General features: G+C 41.6%; 2 protein-coding genes across 3 annotated transcripts; one reads left to right on the top strand and one right to left on the bottom strand.

The window, feature by feature from the left end:
• Positions 1–38: 38 nt before the first annotated feature.
• Positions 39–3,820, top strand: psmc2 (proteasome 26S subunit, ATPase 2). Its single transcript, XM_041029863.1, has 12 exons — positions 39–192; positions 499–536; positions 659–740; positions 892–991; positions 1,171–1,302; positions 1,415–1,487; positions 1,639–1,734; positions 1,880–2,044; positions 2,159–2,246; positions 2,386–2,588; positions 2,777–2,873; positions 3,531–3,820. The coding sequence occupies exons 1-12, from the start codon at positions 123–125 to the stop codon at positions 3,686–3,688; spliced, it is 1,302 nt and encodes a 433-aa protein (XP_040885797.1). The 5' UTR covers positions 39–122; the 3' UTR covers positions 3,689–3,820.
• slc26a5 (solute carrier family 26 member 5) lies at positions 3,792–15,939 on the bottom strand. 2 transcript variants are annotated; one of them, XM_041029862.1, is made up of 18 exons: positions 15,774–15,939; positions 14,751–15,034; positions 13,505–13,644; positions 13,149–13,259; positions 9,660–9,841; positions 9,202–9,366; positions 8,811–9,046; positions 8,439–8,586; positions 8,047–8,160; positions 7,868–7,945; positions 7,580–7,675; positions 7,258–7,364; positions 7,056–7,125; positions 6,842–6,934; positions 6,251–6,355; positions 5,491–5,691; positions 5,277–5,331; positions 3,792–4,802 (listed from the first exon to the last, which is right to left on the bottom strand). In XM_041029862.1, exons 2-18 carry the CDS (start codon positions 14,906–14,908, stop codon positions 4,615–4,617), a joined length of 2,247 nt encoding a protein of 748 aa, XP_040885796.1. In that variant the 5' UTR covers positions 14,909–15,034; positions 15,774–15,939; the 3' UTR covers positions 3,792–4,614. The 2 variants fall into 2 exon arrangements, with proteins under 2 accessions (XP_040885796.1, XP_040885795.1); XM_041029861.1 differs by having other exon boundaries at positions 14,751–15,053.
• Positions 15,940–17,290: the final 1,351 nt, after the last annotated feature.

The following is a 17,290-nucleotide window of genomic DNA, read 5'->3' on the forward strand; positions in this document are numbered from 1 at the left end:
GGCCTGTATTTCCGGTGACTGGCGCGCAGCAGCGGAAACCCAAAGCTGCTGTGTAATTGTTCAGTTTGGCTGCCGAAGCAGCTCAATCTCTTTTTGTGAGGAGCGGTTTATTCTGATTAAATATGCCGGATTACTTGGGAGACGACCAAAGGAAGACAAAGGAAGAGGAAAAGGATGACTTGCCTATCAGAGGTATATCTAAAAATGAATCTAAATTCTTATAAGCAGTCAGATGCTCTTTGTTGAATAGGATCGTCGGCATTAGCTACTAAGCTAACGTTAGCTCAGTTCGTTAAACTTACTGCTGCTATTTATCACTGACTAAGATAGCTGTTTATGTTCAAAATGTAAATTAGATGTCTGTGCTATTAATAGTTAACGATAGTATACAATCTGAAAGTATGAAATAAAGTGCACCCCTCGGATCGACAATAGTGCTAGCGGCCTGCTGACTGTCAGAGTGCAGACTCACTGATGATGTTTTCATCTTCATCGCAGCTTTGGATGAAGGGGACATCGCGCTGCTGAAAACCTATGTAAGTATGATTTCAGAAAGCTATGTACCAGTTGTGATCTGCCTAAGCGGTGAAATTAGTCACATTTTCATTATTACTAATTATAACTTGCTGTAAATTGCTGCTTGTTTTTTTGTCGCCAGGGTCAAAGCACCTATTCTAGACAGATCAAACAAGTGGAGGATGACATCCAGCAGCTGCTCAAAAAGATCAACGAGCTGACAGGTTGGTGACAGAGCCATAATTAATATAATAAACTTTTAATGACAACAGAGCCGTTTGTTTGGTGTGTTGCCATTTTCTCAGATTTTTTCAGAAAACCTCTGATTGGATTCTGGGTTGTTCTTTAACTATTAGCTTTGGGTTTTTTTGCTAGGCATTAAGGAGTCAGACACTGGCCTGGCCCCACCAGCACTCTGGGATCTGGCTGCTGACAAACAGACTCTGCAGAGTGAACAACCGCTGCAGGTGGCAAGGTAAAGCAAACCGGGTGATAACTGTAAACCTGTCTCAGTTAAGTCAGTATTAATAATGTGACAAAACACATGGTTGTAGCAAGCATTTCATTTTCCTTACCTGGTGTCCTTGAAGTTATTGGCTATTTGCACAAGGAGATGTTGTTAAACTTAACTATAAACATTATTTTCCCACACAGATGCACAAAGATCATCAATGCAGACTCAGAGGACCCAAAGTACATTATCAATGTCAAACAGTTTGCCAAGTTTGTGGTGGACTTGAGCGACCAGGTGGCTCCAACTGACATTGAGGAGGGCATGAGAGTTGGGTGAGGCATAAGTACTATTTAAAAGTATCAGATATCATTATCATATCACACTCATCTGTGGTAGCTGTCAGGTGAAACACTGCTAAATTTAGTGCCTCCTCTGCTCATCCAGTGTTGACAGAAACAAGTATCAGATCCATATTCCTCTGCCTCCCAAGATTGACCCCACTGTCACCATGATGCAGGTATGAATCCACTTATTTCTCTACAAAACTAATAAAAGCTTTATAGAGAAATAAGCTGTCATGAAGAAACATCTGCAAATACTCATTAATTTTTTTGGCTATTTAAAATTCAACTCTAGTCATCTCTTTTTGTCCAAATGTCGTACTGTAGGTGGAGGAGAAGCCTGATGTGACCTACAGTGATGTTGGTGGATGTAAGGAGCAGATTGAGAAGCTGAGAGAAGTGGTCGAAACCCCTCTGCTGCACGTGAGTGTTCACTAATGCTCTTAATTAATTTATGAAAATCCAATCTACACCCAGAGTTTTTCCTAACACCTGTACAAGAATTAATAAAACAGCTCTACTACACACACATCTGTCCTGACACTTGCCTTTTTGCTTTCCTCGCCAGCCCGAGAGGTTCGTCAATCTGGGTATCGAGCCTCCCAAAGGTGTGCTGCTGTTTGGGCCCCCTGGCACAGGAAAGACCCTGTGTGCCCGTGCTGTGGCCAACAGGACAGACGCCTGCTTTATCAGAGTCATTGGCTCTGAGCTGGTGCAGAAGTATGTGGGAGAGGTGAGACTCCAGAGGCTAGAAGAGCTCACCAGTGAAAGAGAGGAGGCTGTTCAGACTGGGAATGTGGCCTAATACAAATAATTCACTGTTTCTTTTTCCTGGCTGTGTTTGTAGGGAGCCAGGATGGTGCGTGAGCTCTTTGAGATGGCCCGGACTAAGAAGGCCTGTCTGATCTTCTTTGATGAAATCGATGCCATTGGAGGTAAGTTTTACTCCTATGTCCTATCATGAAACTGAACTGTAAAAAAGTTAGTTTAGTTCTTTAACTTCACTAAGAATTGACTAAACAAAGTACAATCTTCTACATTTACATGGAACCTCGTCTTTATCGAACCTGACAGGTGCTCGTTTTGACGACGGTGCCGGAGGAGACAATGAGGTTCAGAGGACCATGCTGGAGCTCATCAACCAACTGGACGGCTTCGACCCCCGTGGCAACATTAAAGTTCTGATGGCCACCAACAGACCTGACACACTGGACCCGGCCCTGATGAGACCTGGACGTCTGGACAGGAAGATCGAGTTCAGCCTGCCTGACCTAGAGGTGAGTCATAAGTGTTGACAGGACATATTCCCATGAATCAAACATAACACTGCACTGTACAGACGTTACAAAACTAGATTATATCTTCTCATCTCTACTTGCATTTATATACTTTGCCGTCTTTCAGTAGTTTTTTAAATTCAGACAGTTTTCTTCTAATGAACCTCGTGTTCATTTTGTGTTTTAAGGGTCGCACACACATCTTCAAGATCCATGCACGTTCTATGAGCGTGGAGAGAGACATTCGCTTTGAGCTGCTGGCTCGCCTCTGTCCCAACAGCACTGGTAAGACATTTAGTCCCTGTTTCTAAACACACACTCGCAGGAACATCGATAAACATTTGTTTTTCTAATTCTAATTCTCAGCTGCTTCTAACTTTGCAGTTACTCTGCACTGGAGTTTTATTCACTGTGTAGTACTCACATATGGTCAGAAGGATGCACTGTAACATCATTCTGTCACTGTCCAAAGAAAACCATGCATCTCCAAACAGTGATTTTGACTTTTAGACAAACTGTTTTAAAACCCAGTGAACTGTGCATCATCACACTTGTTTTTGTTAACTTATTAGAAGTTGGTATTTTGGAGATACATAGTTTTCACAGGACAGAAACTGATGAGACAAAGGATACTGTATGGTTGTCTCTAACAGATTATATCTCAGCTGCATAAAAAGTCAACACACTCTTTATAAATGCCTCAGAAACCCTGCACAATGGTTGTCCAAATGCACTTTAGCCTGTTTGGCTGTACTGAAGTCTGGGCCTGAAAACAAAGAAATGGTTAGACACAGTTTAGCACTCACACATTAAAAGCTTGTTACTGTCCTGTAGTATAAAATGGCCACAGAAGAATCTCTATAATTAGAGGGTATTGCTGCATGAATAACTGAATTTCCTGTAAGACACTCCAAGCAAAATCTGCTGCGTGTTTCCTGCCAGGCGCCGAGATCCGCAGTGTGTGCACAGAGGCAGGCATGTTCGCCATCAGAGCCCGCAGGAAGATCGCCACAGAGAAAGACTTCCTGGAGGCTGTTAACAAAGTCATCAAGTCCTACGCCAAGTTCAGCGCCACCCCCAGATACATGACCTACAACTGAGTGTGTGAATTAATGTGTGTGTGTGAGAGAGTTTCCTCTTTGGCTTTTTCCTGTAAAAGAAGCTACAAAAACACATAAAAATATTGTCTTCTTTTGTCATTTGTTCACTTAAAAAATAAAGTTTATTCCAGATTTAAGTCTCAGTATTTTGTTAAATGTTGTAAAGTAACTGCATGGTAACTGTAAAGGCATCCTGTGTCATATGGTAAGAGCACAACTAAAGCTTTTTTTTTTTTTTTTTTTAAGAAACAGGAAACAGTTTTTATACTAAAATACCAATTGACAATGTATAATATATTATTGTTGACTCAAACAACAGTGCAAATGTACTGTAACAACAAACAAATACAGCTGAAAATATAATATTCACATATCCATCAGGACAATGTCTCAGTAACTACAAACATTTGATACCAGCATGATGATGAGAGGCAGCTTCTGGTCAGTTTTTAACCACAAACTAGACTCCTACAGACATCACTCTGAAAATGTCAAGAAAATGTCAGTGGGACAATATCAGCAGCAGCTTACTTTCAAATTTTAGTTCTCCCAGCAGAGCAGTGAGGACTTAAACAGCCCTTAAAACTCTAAAACAAAATTCCCTTGAAAGAGAGAGAGAGAGAGAGAGAGAGAGAGGGGGAGGATGCAAGAGAATAAGGCTGTAGGAATCTCAGCTGGAAACTTAATGCTGAATTTGTGATTGGATAAAGGTCTCATAAAACTGCCTTCTATCTCGCTGCTTTGGGCACTTAAAATTTAACAAGCTGTCAGTGCTTCATGAGAAGGAAAACAGCACTTCTGTTCAATGCGAATGATTATTCAGTACAACTCTACTGTGATGCAGGAACATCCGCGGAATCACGCTCGTCCCTCCCACAGTCAGGTTGCGGCGCCTCCCAAGTCGTCTGTCAAAGTCAGGACTTCTGTTATGGTTTGTTCTCGGTTACGAGTGTCATCTCTTGTGAGGGAATTTCATTGGTTGGAGCAGCTGTTGGTGGGTGGGAATGTGAGTGTTGACAGTGCAGCACAGCGTCATGGACTGTGGGGAACACCATGTCTGTGGTCATGACCCCAGTGAAGAACTGTAAGGTGTCCAGCTCAGCCAAAAGGCTTCCTTGTAGATTTAAGCCAAGAGAAAAAAGTCAAACAGTATGTTCATGCTATAGTATGTAGATGAAGCTATTTACATGAATCTTTGTTGTATCGTTTAACATGAAGGAAACTAATCACAGCCCTCCAGCAAAAACTATGAAAAACTGCAGAACTGTTGGATTACTTTTAGATAGGTGTAGCTAATAAACTGGCAACTGGGTGAATTTGGACAATGAACAAAATTAACAAAAGGCTAAAACAAATTTTACTGGCCTCATTATGTCAATATGTAATAAAGTTTGCTGAGTCTGTGCAGAGATGAAGAAAAAGCAAAAGATGCAAGACATTACCACATCAAAGGGAGTAAATAGGTATGTTAAAGATGATCCCAGTAATCCAGATACTGTCAAACTGATGAAACTGCAGTAGCAGTTACTGCCACTGACAACAAATAACACTCTAAAGAAATCAAAAGTCAAAAGTCATGATTACTTACTGCTGCAGCCAGCTATAACCACCCGCACATCCACAGCTGCATATTCCTTAATGACCTGTTGAAACAGATACAGAGTTACTGACTGAAAAGGAAATCAAGGTCTGTTCAGACATTAGAGCCCAACGAGCCTGAACTTCTACCCTTCTCTAATCCAGGTGTGCTGTACATGTGTTTCTGTTAGAAACCCTGTTGGAGGGGAAAAAAAAGGAAGAACCTGTTTGATGGCTTTGGCTCCCACAGAGTCGATGAAGCTGGCAGACGTCCAGTCCAGGATGATGGAATGGACAGTGCCGGGAGGTTCAAGGAAGATGGCCTCCTCTGACTCGCTGAGTCTGTCCCCAAGCTGGCCGTTCTTCTGCTCCTCCGCCATGTGGTTACAGGACACAACCTCGTGGGTCACTCCCTGCTTCTTGTACTGCAACCAATCAAAGAAACTGAATTTTAGGAAGGGATTTCAACAAGCTGTAAGGTATCTCAGGCTGAAACCACAATGTGATGAGTAACATGTTATTTTGTGTTACTAAAACTGGGGAAGCCGAGTTTGAAACTTCTAAATCTCTACACATGAGGCTTTAAGAAGGTGTAAGCTTTGCAAATGAATATCTAGCCAAGAGGCTGTAAATGTCTTCTTTTTCCCTTTACTATTACTACAAGCAAACGGTGGTGCTCATGGGTTGAATTAAATAAATGATGTGTGTAAGTTTACTGCCATCTCTTTACAAAATTTCTGCAAACAATCCATAAAATTCAGTCACTGCTTTTTAGTGCAAGCAAGGCCTGAGAAACATGATCTGTTCAACCTCCAGAGGAAAGTCAGCCTGGGAAACAACTTGTTTCAGTCCCTCCTGGATTTACACAATCCCCTACATCACAGACACACTAGTGCAAATAAGCAGCATGCGTCATATTTACACTGTCAACAAAGCTGACAGTGTACACATGCAGCAAGCAACCAAGGAGAGAGGAGGACTCACCTTGACACATATCTTTGATGGAGAGTTGTGGCTGCTGTTTGCCTTCTCCTTCTGTTTTTTTCGGGCTTTCCGTGCAGCTTGTAAGTGTTCAGGGTTTACTCCTGTCTGTGAAGACATCAACAACAGTGGTGGACGGGACAGAAGAAACAAAGTGTGATATTTCTGTAATAAGTTGCAGCAGTGATCAAAATCCAGACTCTGTTTTAAATATCTCCTTATCATGGTTTGCTTTCACTCGATCATTTTGAAAGATGTAGTTTGTGGTGCTTTTGAACCCTGTGGCATTATACAGAGCGGTGTTTGTTATTTATCCTGCCTTCATGTAAATGGAATGGAAAAAATAACAAACACCTGCATGTATAACACAATACGGTTCAACAGCACCACAAACTACAGCCTGCATGATCATAAAGTTGAATCAACACCTCTTTAACACTATTTTAACACAAACTGTGTTAAACCTGTGTTTAACCTTTTTGAAGGTTAAAATGTATGGCAGGACTGTTGGTTATACATCTTAAATAATCAATCTGCCACCAAATTCTTTTCAAATACATATAACTACACACACACCACAGTGGATAGGATTACCTTCTCCTTGAGGGCATTCACATAGAGGTCACTGTTGGCAAAGTAGATTGAAGAGTTAGAGTGGAAAATCTTAATCCCCTCATATTCAGCTGCCTGGGAACAAAACACAAATCACAAACGTTCAGAGTTCAGAGCAACAGACTTGGTGGGAAATTTTCATCCTGGGTTCAGTGAAGTATTGAGTTTTTTTCCCGCCCCCACCCCACAGACTCACCTCTTCATACTCATCCACATCACAGTACAGGCCAGTACCAGGAACGTGGCCCAAGACGGCACTTTTGGGACTGAAAGACAAAAAGGGAATGTCAGAAGCACGTGGTGTTCATACCTTACATATAATCAAATACTTTCTACACTAAATTTTTCTGCATGCATACTTAAAGCACCGTAAGAGGCTGTATTTGAATGCTATGTACCTCTGTGTTCTGTAGATGACTGTTAGTATGGCGAATGCAATAGCCACTAGGAGACCATAATCCAGACCCAAGAGCACAGACGCTACAAAGGCTACAAGCCAGATAGCCTGAGAGAGCAAAGGGAAGAAACAGAAATAAACCAACATGAGTACTGCAGCACAGGGAACACACAAACAGCTACATCATCCTATCCTCCTATGAGAAGGAAAAAACTGTCACACGGTGGCATGTGATAGAGGCTCATCGTGTCTCATTTGTCTTCAGTATTAAGAGAAGAAATCCCATTTGACAGTGTCCTGCTGATGTTTAAAATGACACTGACCAGTTCGATCTTACTGGTCCTCCACAGAGCAGGAATGTCTCTGAACTGTTTGAACATCCCCAGCAAGTTGACCATGATGATGGCAGCCAGCGCAGTCTGAGAAACAGATCAGAAGGAAACAGGATGTGGACAAAAAAATACAGAGACACGTTAGAAAAGACTGGTCTTTCGATCTCATTACACTGATCTTCTGTATCAGTGGAGCCGTCAGCCACTGTTTGTTCAACAAAATAAAAGTGTCTGCCAGCTCCACCTGTGACGGTAAGCAGCCAGACAGGAGTCACCCACTTGAGGGAGCGGCTGGAAGACGAAACCAATGGCCACCACCACCAGCAGCACCACGAGAGACGCCAGCAGCCCTGCGATCTGAACACAAAGTGATAAGTATGTCAACATCATCTGTTGTTCTAATTATGGTTTTATAATACCAATTTAAACCAGTTAGATGGTGTATGTGTGTGTGTGACCTGTGTTTTTCCTCCTGTGCTCTCCTGCACCAGGCTTCTCGACATGGAGCAAGTGATGGCGAAGGTTTGGAAAAAAGAGCTGATGAAGTTGCACAAACCGAGGGCAATCAGCTCCTGAAAGCAGAGCAGGTAAAGGTGCTTCAAATAAATTCAATGGAAAGAAAATGTGAATCTGTTCTGCAGCTTAAGTAGTTAAAAATAGTTAAAAACACCAGTGTAATGACCCCAAACTCTACAGATTGTGAATAAAAAGAGGCAGATGTTGACACTTAAGAATTGAGAGCAAACCACAGTGAACTCCAAAGGTTGATTATGTCACTGGGTGCACACAAACACACTGATCCATGGTAAGAGTTTATTGTGCCAGCAGCTTCTCAGATGTCTACACTCACCTGGTTGCCGTCCACACTGTACCCATACTTCAGGGAAAAGATCTTGGCAAGTGAGATGCCCATTGAAAATCCTACGATCGCTACAGCAAAGGAGTCTGTGACCAGACTGGGTAACAGAGAGAACTCTGGGACAGCAGGGGGGAGAAGCCTGATAACACATAAGAAAACATTTGTTGCACATCCATCCCAGTGTGTAAATATTTTTCAGAGATGTTATGTAGTTCCTTTTACAGCCTGACATGGAGAATAAGGGCCTAAAATCAGAAAAACAGGTTCTACAGTACGTTCAGATCTCCCAGTTGGAAAAATCCCATGACTGAAGTACATACATTCCAGAAATCCCCCCACGGGAATGAGCACCTAACAACCTACCCTGTTGGTATCGTCCCAACCACATCCACCTTGTAGCCCTCTGACAAAGACATGCCATACGACACGCCGGTTGACACAATGACAACGATAATCTCTCCAGGAATGGGAATGGGCAGTTTCTTTTTGAAGCGCTCATTGATCTCTTTGATCGCGTACAGGAAGATGAGACACACGAGGCCCAGGATGAGAGTGGCGATGTTGGTGCTGGTGATGTCACTCAGCACGGCTTTGACGCTCTGGGGCATGAGAGATAGGACAGTGTGACCAGTTATGTTACCTTTAAGTCAACTTTTTTTTGGAATGACCAAACATACAACAATACCAGGCCTTGAAAAAAGGCAGTAAAAAGCAGAGATCCACCTACAAACACCCCAGAGGCCATTAAACTCACATAAATAGCAGAGAGGGGCCCACTAAAACGCTGTGTCTTCACCCCCAGCAGGTACTTTAGCTGGGACACGCAGACATGCACAGATGCTGCTGTTGTGAAGCCTCGTACCAGGGGCTCTGTGAGGTAGATTGCCACAAAGCCAAACCTGAGAAGACCTAGGACGATCTGAAAGGAAGGGAAAAGAAATTAAGAACACAATAAGAAAGAGGTAAGTGGATAAGCACGAGCCACATGACTTTGTTTCAAATGAAAACATTAAATCAAAGTGTGGCTACTTCAGTGATTCAGACACAGTCAATAGTGATTCCTGAGTGTGAGAAGATTTGAGTGAGCTGTATCACTTTACTGTGATGTTCTAACCAAATAACAGACACTCTGTGGGGGTCAAAGGCAGACAGACCAAATCAACAGCGCCTCTCAGCTGCTCGCTGAGTGTGCTGGTTGTTTTCGTGACTGACCTGGATGATTCCCACCATGGTTGTGAGCATCACGGCCACCTGGACCCTCCTGGCGTCACGAGCCTCCACGTCCAGGACGGCAGACATGTTGGATCCGTTTGTGGGTAGGACGTAAAACATCGAGTCTGGGGCTTCCCTCACAGCAACACCCCCAATCATCAGACTTATGACTGCAAAGGTACCTGCAGGACACATGCACAGACAAAACACATTCTATGATTTTGTTGTACTTTGACATTTTGTGTGATTTTATTTCAGTACTTCACTTTAGTCCAATATATGTCCACTGTAACTGTGAAGTAATGTAACTAAACTGTGTGTGTGGGTTTGTGGCTGCATGTGCCGTAACCCTTTGAATGAACAGGAACTCTTGCCCAGCACTTAAACAGCAGAGAGACCTCTTGTAACATGAGTGTGAGAAATTCTGTACTTGTCTGTTTGTTTTGGAGCTCTGTCGGTGGTATTGTGCAGTGAAATGAGTCAGGTGTGTAGTTCACAACAATGAGACATGTTGGTGCTCTGTTTGACAGAACAAGCATTGTTGTGCATGAAGGATATCTAGGATTAGGCTATAGCAAGTTTAGGCGCATTTACAGACCAGCCTCCCCCTACCAACAGCAAAGTTTGCCATTACACACAAAATGTGTGTGTGTGTCTGTGTATGGTTTCACTGATGTCTCCACATGCCAGTTACTCGTGCCAAAGTTACTAGAGCCCTGTGCAGCACCACATCGCCTATCAAACTGACAACCTTGCAGCCAGCCGCCAACAACGCTTCACGAATGCAGGCCGCACACCAGCAAGAGCAGCGTAGCAGCTGGAGGTGTGCGAGCTCATGCATAGAGCTCCATATACTCAAAAAATAAATGGATTTGTTGCTCAATATGAGGGTAGCACATGCTTTCTGGCCCCCACCCCCCACTGAAATGAATCCGATGCCTTTGGTTAGAGCTGACATTTGAGATGACCTGAACCCTGTTTTAGAAAAGAACATAGCTCTATGGGAGAGACGTTAGGGGGTGGAGTCAGTGAAATTTAACAATCCTGCATCTCACAATAAAAACACTGATGAACATCAGTGAATCTTTAGATGATTAGTTGATCTGACACCACCCTGTGTGTGGGACAGAGACAGTCATCGGTTTGAGTTCATCACACTGACTGTGGAGAGCAACTGGCTGTATGAAAAGGCCACCATCAATTTATATCAGGATAAACATTAACAAACTTAACGGCATAGGTAGCATTAATGGTACTACTAAATGATGAAGCCACACTGACAAAAAGCGTTATATATATATGTATATATATATATGTATATATATATATATATATATATATATATTTATGTATATGTATATGTATATGTATATATATATATAGCCGCAGGATGTGAGAGTGTGACCAACTGAATGAAACAAAAACAAAAGCACTTAATTAAACACCAGACAGAGAAATGAGAAATGAAAAATGAGAAATAGAATATGCAGCAGCAATCTGCGTTTCAGTAACTGTGGCTACAGCTGATAAAACTGCAGGGAAGCTCTTATATCCTTACAATTTCTTACCGTGATTTTTTTTTAAACTACTGAAAACAGAGCCTACTGTGCTGAAAGAATAATGTTTTTAGGTGGGGTGAAACCCTCTAGCTGTCATACTGGAGGTCTTCAGCTCGAGAGGAACAGTGATTATAAACAGCTGACTCTTCTTAAACCTTTTCCACAGAAGACATTTTGATTTGTCATAGTAGGAAAAGCACATGTCACTACTGGACAAAGTCTCTGAAATGAATAAACCAGAACTACCTGAACCAGAGTCATGGTACTTTGGGAAATGGAAACAATGTTTTTGTAAACACATACACTATGTTGTCAGTTTATTACATACACCTAATGAAGTCTAAGAGAACAGTCCTGCACTAAATCCTGCCTTCATTACTGCATGTGCACTGTTACAGACATCAGGGTTTTATATGATGGGTGAGCTCTGCTGAAACGAGAAGTGAAAGGAATTTTTATACCAATCCCATTAGCAAAATGCATCAACATAATCCTTGACAGCTTTAGACAACTTCTGTACTTTCATGAAAATACTGTGTGTGAACATAGAGCATTATGAGGACAAAGTACAGTCGAATCTGCATTATGATGCGCGTTGTACTGTAAAGTTATTAAGGAATGAGGATAACCTGAAATTTGCCAAAGGATGAAATACAATCAAACTTCTTAACATCCAAGCAACATTATTGTAAATATCTTATCTTAATTGATCAACCAGACACAGTCTCTTATCAGTGTAGACCTTCACTGCAGGAAAATGCAGCACAGCAACACCAAACCAAACACCACCACCTCTGTCAAACATCATTATGTCTGAATCATGGACATATTTCCCCTTAGCCCTACTTACATCCAGGCTTGGTGCTTTACAGTACCATCATGCCCAGAGGAACTGTGGAGTCATGTACTTAGGAGTGTGTGTAAGTGTATCCTGTGAGTGAAAAGGTCATCTAGCCCAGCACTTGAACAGCAGCCCAGTTATTCAGTCACACTCTCTGCCAGAAGGGATCATTTCCACAGCAACTTTCTATCAGACGAGATTTTGCAAAGAGGCTGTTTTACACTGCAACCAACGGCTTCCTGTTGTGTGTTCAGTGTTCAGTTCAGATTAGAGCTTTTGTTTGAAGAAGTTGGGCAGATTTTATTATACCCATTTGTCAGATGTGCTCATAGGTTAGGCCTGACATTTAAGATGACTTAGAGCATGTTCTAGGAAAGAAAGTAGCCGGATGGGTGGCATGTCTGGGAGTGGAGTAAAAATTTCACAATCCTGCTGCTCATGTCAGCTGAGGACACGGTTATCACATCTGAGTGAAAACACTTCCTCCACACGCCATCTCAAAGACAGCCTCGTCTTTCATGTCTGGATCAGTGTGTAACTTATGAATCTTGAGACTGTAAACTGTTTGTGGGGCAGAGAGCATGGAGAGCAACATGGCTGTGTGAAAAGGTCACTGGCTGCCTTCAAGAGAAAGACTAGTACATAAAAAACATTCATGATTAATTTAAATGAAAAAAAAATCTGTAGCTGTAGTAAGAGCAATATTTGGAATTTAAAGAGTTTGTCATTTTTTTCTCTGAATGTATCATCAGTGAGACGAATCACAATGTGAGAAAAGTTTGCTCAGATTTAATTCTGAGCTGAGGATGAATCTACCTTGTGTAATGTGTGATTAATCTGCTAAAAATGTAGCATTACACATTGGTAAACACATCTGGCCTGTAATATTATCTTGCACAACAACACACACAGGGACATGAGGAAACAAAAAGGCAGCTTTAAATTTCATGGGATCTCTCAGGTGTCTTCAATGCCCTGTTGTTACTATTGAAGCTCCATACTGGCTCCAAAAACAGTTGGTGGCATCCACCACAGCTTGCATGACCCAGACACAAAGCCTCTACAAGAACCTTTAGGTTAATTTCTCACCTACTGATATGTGTCTGGACGTGCCAAAGAAGGTGTAGAGCAGAACGGGGTAGAATGAGGTGTACAGACCATAAACTGGAGGCACAGCAGCTAGCATAGCGTAGGCTAGACCTGTGGGCCAGAAGAGAGAGAGAGAGTTGTAAATAAACTGAACGGTCCCAGTGGCAGAGTGATTGCATCACAACCTCAGAGCAACAGATATACCAAAACAAAGACAGCATGAAGCCAACAGCAGCTCCTCAGGAGCTGGCAGCTGGCCCTTCACACTGTTTAACTCTTATGGCATTGCAGATGACTAGCATAGCTTGTGGCTACTGTACAACACAGCTGGGCCGCAGGAGCTGCAGGGCACTGACCTTGAGGGAGCTGCACAACTCCAGTGCTTAGACCTGAGACCACATCTGAAAACAAGTACTGTTTGACTGGATAGGATGGCAGCCATGTCAGGATAGGCAGGAAGCTCAGAGCTACTGCTTTGGCCCTCTCTGATGAACACCTATAAAAAGAGACAAAAAATTAATTTGCATTGGTTTTGTTTTTCCTGGAATCAGGTCCTGTGTTTTCTCTTTTTTTGCTATAGTTCTGGGCCCCAGCAATAAAGTTTGATATGATACATAAATTTGCTGAACTCATCTGACTCTTCTTCACCTGTACATACGTAAAGTTAGCACATCTTTATGGGTAAACACTGACAAGGCATAAGAAGCATTTCTTAATTCTCACATCCTGTCTAAACAGACCATCACCATGACTGAGATTAGACTTCAGAAATACAATCAATCACATCAGCACAGGACAGTGATGGGGCAATATTCATGTTGTTCTTACTGCTTTTTACTGATTTAATGGCCATAAAGAGAAATTCAAATCCGTTATATCCTGTTCATTCATTGTTAGTCACTTTGGCAAACAGCATCAGATAAATGCTATAAAAAGGCTTCTTGTTTATAGAGATTTATTCTGAATTCTAATTCTTAAATTTTTCAGCTTATTGATTGTAAATAAATCAGCATAAAAGATCACTGCATGAGTTGATTCTTTTTGCTGTGTTTTATTATAGTGTTATAGTTATAGTAAGTTTTGCCAAACTTTATAGACACTTGTCTGTAAAGTTTGGCAAAACTCTTTTGATGATGCAGGAAAAAAATCTATTAATCGACTGAAAATCCATCATCGAGTAATCAACTATTTTACTGATTGATTAATCATTCAGACCCATTATCAAGCGAAACCATCAAACATTAGTCAATTTTTTTTTTACAATGTTTTACATCATAGTTTTCAAATCTCTCTGGACTGTTTATCACACAAAACAAGAAGTTTAAATGCATCACTTTGTGTTCAGGGAACCAATAACAGCCATTTTCACAGTTTCACATTTAATACACTAAATTCAAGTTCAATGAGAGATTCAATGGAAATTGCCATGAGTTGCACAGCTCTAAAAATACTTAACATACAAATGGATGCCTGACACTTCAGCGTGCTAAGATGCTTTAGATGTAATTGCTGCACCAATATTACGTATGGTTTAACGGCTGTATCTGTAAAGAGAACTTGGGCAGGACATATCAAGAGTTACATTTCTTTATGCAAACTTACTGGAACTGATGTGCCAGCTTCTGTCGGAGGGTGGTGGAGTTTTCTTTGCGGTTGAGAAGCTGTGAGCGGATGAAGGATTCATCATAGACTGGACGCTCAATCCTGTACACCAGCTGTGAGTCTCCATCCTCCCTGGCTGCCGCTTCTTCTCGCTCCATTACAGAGACAGGGCAGCTGATCGTGTTGAGTCACAGTGTTTTGTCTCTCCAGTGCTGATTATCTCACCGACTCTCTCATTGTTCTGTCCAGTATATCTTCATTCCTTTAACCGCTCCAACTTTAATCTGTGTGCACGGCCTCTTTCTGCTCACAGGGCAAGAGAAGACATGATAGTAATCAGTCCAGCTCTGACTGGTTTTCCTTTTGGTTCACTACCTTTTAAATGATATATCTGGCGGGAGTGATGATAACCAACCAGGCCTCTGTGTTTCGTGCATTTTTGCACTGATAAGAGAGACTTCAGTTGGATTTGCAAAGCTGCCTCTGACAAAATGGTTTTAGTAAAAACCTGGTCTGAAGACTTGTCACGAAACTAACTGATAATGCCGAAATTGAAGCTGGAACAGACATGTTATAACATTCCCTGATGCGTTATAAGACAGACGCACTTGACCAAGCACATTCTGGTGTCTTTTTCTTTCTTTTTTTTTAGTTTTCTATCCTTAGAAAACGGAGTAGCTTAATTTTTGGTAGCTTCAGTGTGACTTACAGCGCGAGCTCATCACTTCTCCCCATTCAATCAACTCTCTGACGTACACAGCTGAGAGGCGCCTCGCGCTTCTTCCCGTTTTCCCTCTCACCTTCGTTAGCTAGCTAACGCGACATTGAAAAAAGACAATGACAGGGACTTTTGAAATAAATATAACAAATATAACGTGAAACTAACTCTAATGTTCGGGTAACAGGTTTTAACCAGCGTCCAACCACACTGACCTCGCTGTGACAGGAGGTGTTTTTTTCTCCAGCCCTCCACAGTTCAGTATTTAAGCTAACATAAAGATGCTAGTAAAAACAGTGTCTTACCTCCGTCTTCTTCCAGCTCCTGTAGGGATGCTGCCAGCTGAGGGAGAATACCAATTTATTAACTGCCCTCTTCAGTTGAAGTTTAACAGTGGTAACGACCTTTGAGGACAGTAGCAACCGTTTATGGTACACCAAAGATTGTCTATGTGCGAAGGATGAATTCCTACAGAGTGATATTCCTTGCCACCTTCCGGTCTGCGAATATGGGCGTTGATTGTCACGCATGCGCTCTCCGCCTGCAATTACCCAGTTTGTAGTCCTGATATGTGTGAGCGGTGAGCTGGCCACTGAGGGCCTCCGGCCCCTTTGGGCTCCTGCACATAGTTATGCCCGTTCCATAATCAATGTATGTTTATAATATAATTATACAGGACTCCGATGTGAGCAGACATGTTATAACAATGACAATTTCACATAAAACAGAAGTCACCACCTTAAATTTGCTGCTTACAAGTTCCAGTTTTACAAATCAGATGAGATGTCTGGAGATGACATTGTTTTATCCCAGGGACTAGGTATATGTACAGTGAGTCCAAGCATTTGGCAGCTCAGTAAGCTTGTGACAGTGTTGGCAATGTTAATAATAATAATAATGACAAACTTTATTTTCAAAGTATCTTTTGTACAACAAATGCAGCTCAAAGTGCTTTACAAAGAAATTTCATGCACCCAGTGCTTCACATCAAAATACACAGAATGAACTCAAAAACAGGGATAATTAATGCAACATAAGATGGAAAATAAAAACCCAAATTTATAATGGCAATAATAAAAATAATTCTAAGATGAAAATAAAATAAAGATGAAAATAGAATACATAGCACACAATACATTCCACATTCTCATTCTGTGATTTAAGGCGTAGACTCACAATGAAAGCAGACTCACGTTCCTCCAAACCAAGGTCAGAGTGAGAGCTCTTTGCTTTTCGTGGCTCTCTGTGTGATGATGAAAGCAGAACGAGCAGGGCCATGCCTCAACGTGCTGTAGTCACGGGGTCGCCTCCTGTGCCCTATGTTTGTTTGTTTTCCCCATGGTTAAATAAAAAAAGGAGGGGGTGGCAGAAATGTTAATGTGCAAAATATATTCACTGTGCTGTTTATGAGCATTTCAATAAATAACAACTACAAAAGGTTTCACACTCCCATATTTCCACTCACCATATGTCACCTCCCTTTACTGTAATCCGCATCCCTGTGAGAGATTTCCGCTTCCCTACCCACATGATCAGGATCATGACAGAAAACATTACTCGCACTTCTTGTTTCATTTTTACTCCTGTGTAGTTTTTATATTCGATATTTGCCTGGAAAGTTTGGTTTATTTCTGAGAAACTCTTCACTAAGGTCATCTGTAACCAATTATTCATAAATGTCAGAACAAAACACCTATTTACATATATCATATATATCATTATATCATAATGATACACTGGTCCCTCTGTGCTGCTCCACTGAAGATATATTTGGCATCTGCAAAATCAGTGAAACAAATTTCCAGGCAGCAAAATATAACAT

The sequence above is a fragment of the Toxotes jaculatrix genome, chromosome 22 (assembly GCF_017976425.1).
Source record: "Toxotes jaculatrix isolate fToxJac2 chromosome 22, fToxJac2.pri, whole genome shotgun sequence".
In the NCBI taxonomy this organism is placed as follows: Eukaryota; Metazoa; Chordata; class Actinopteri; family Toxotidae; genus Toxotes; species Toxotes jaculatrix.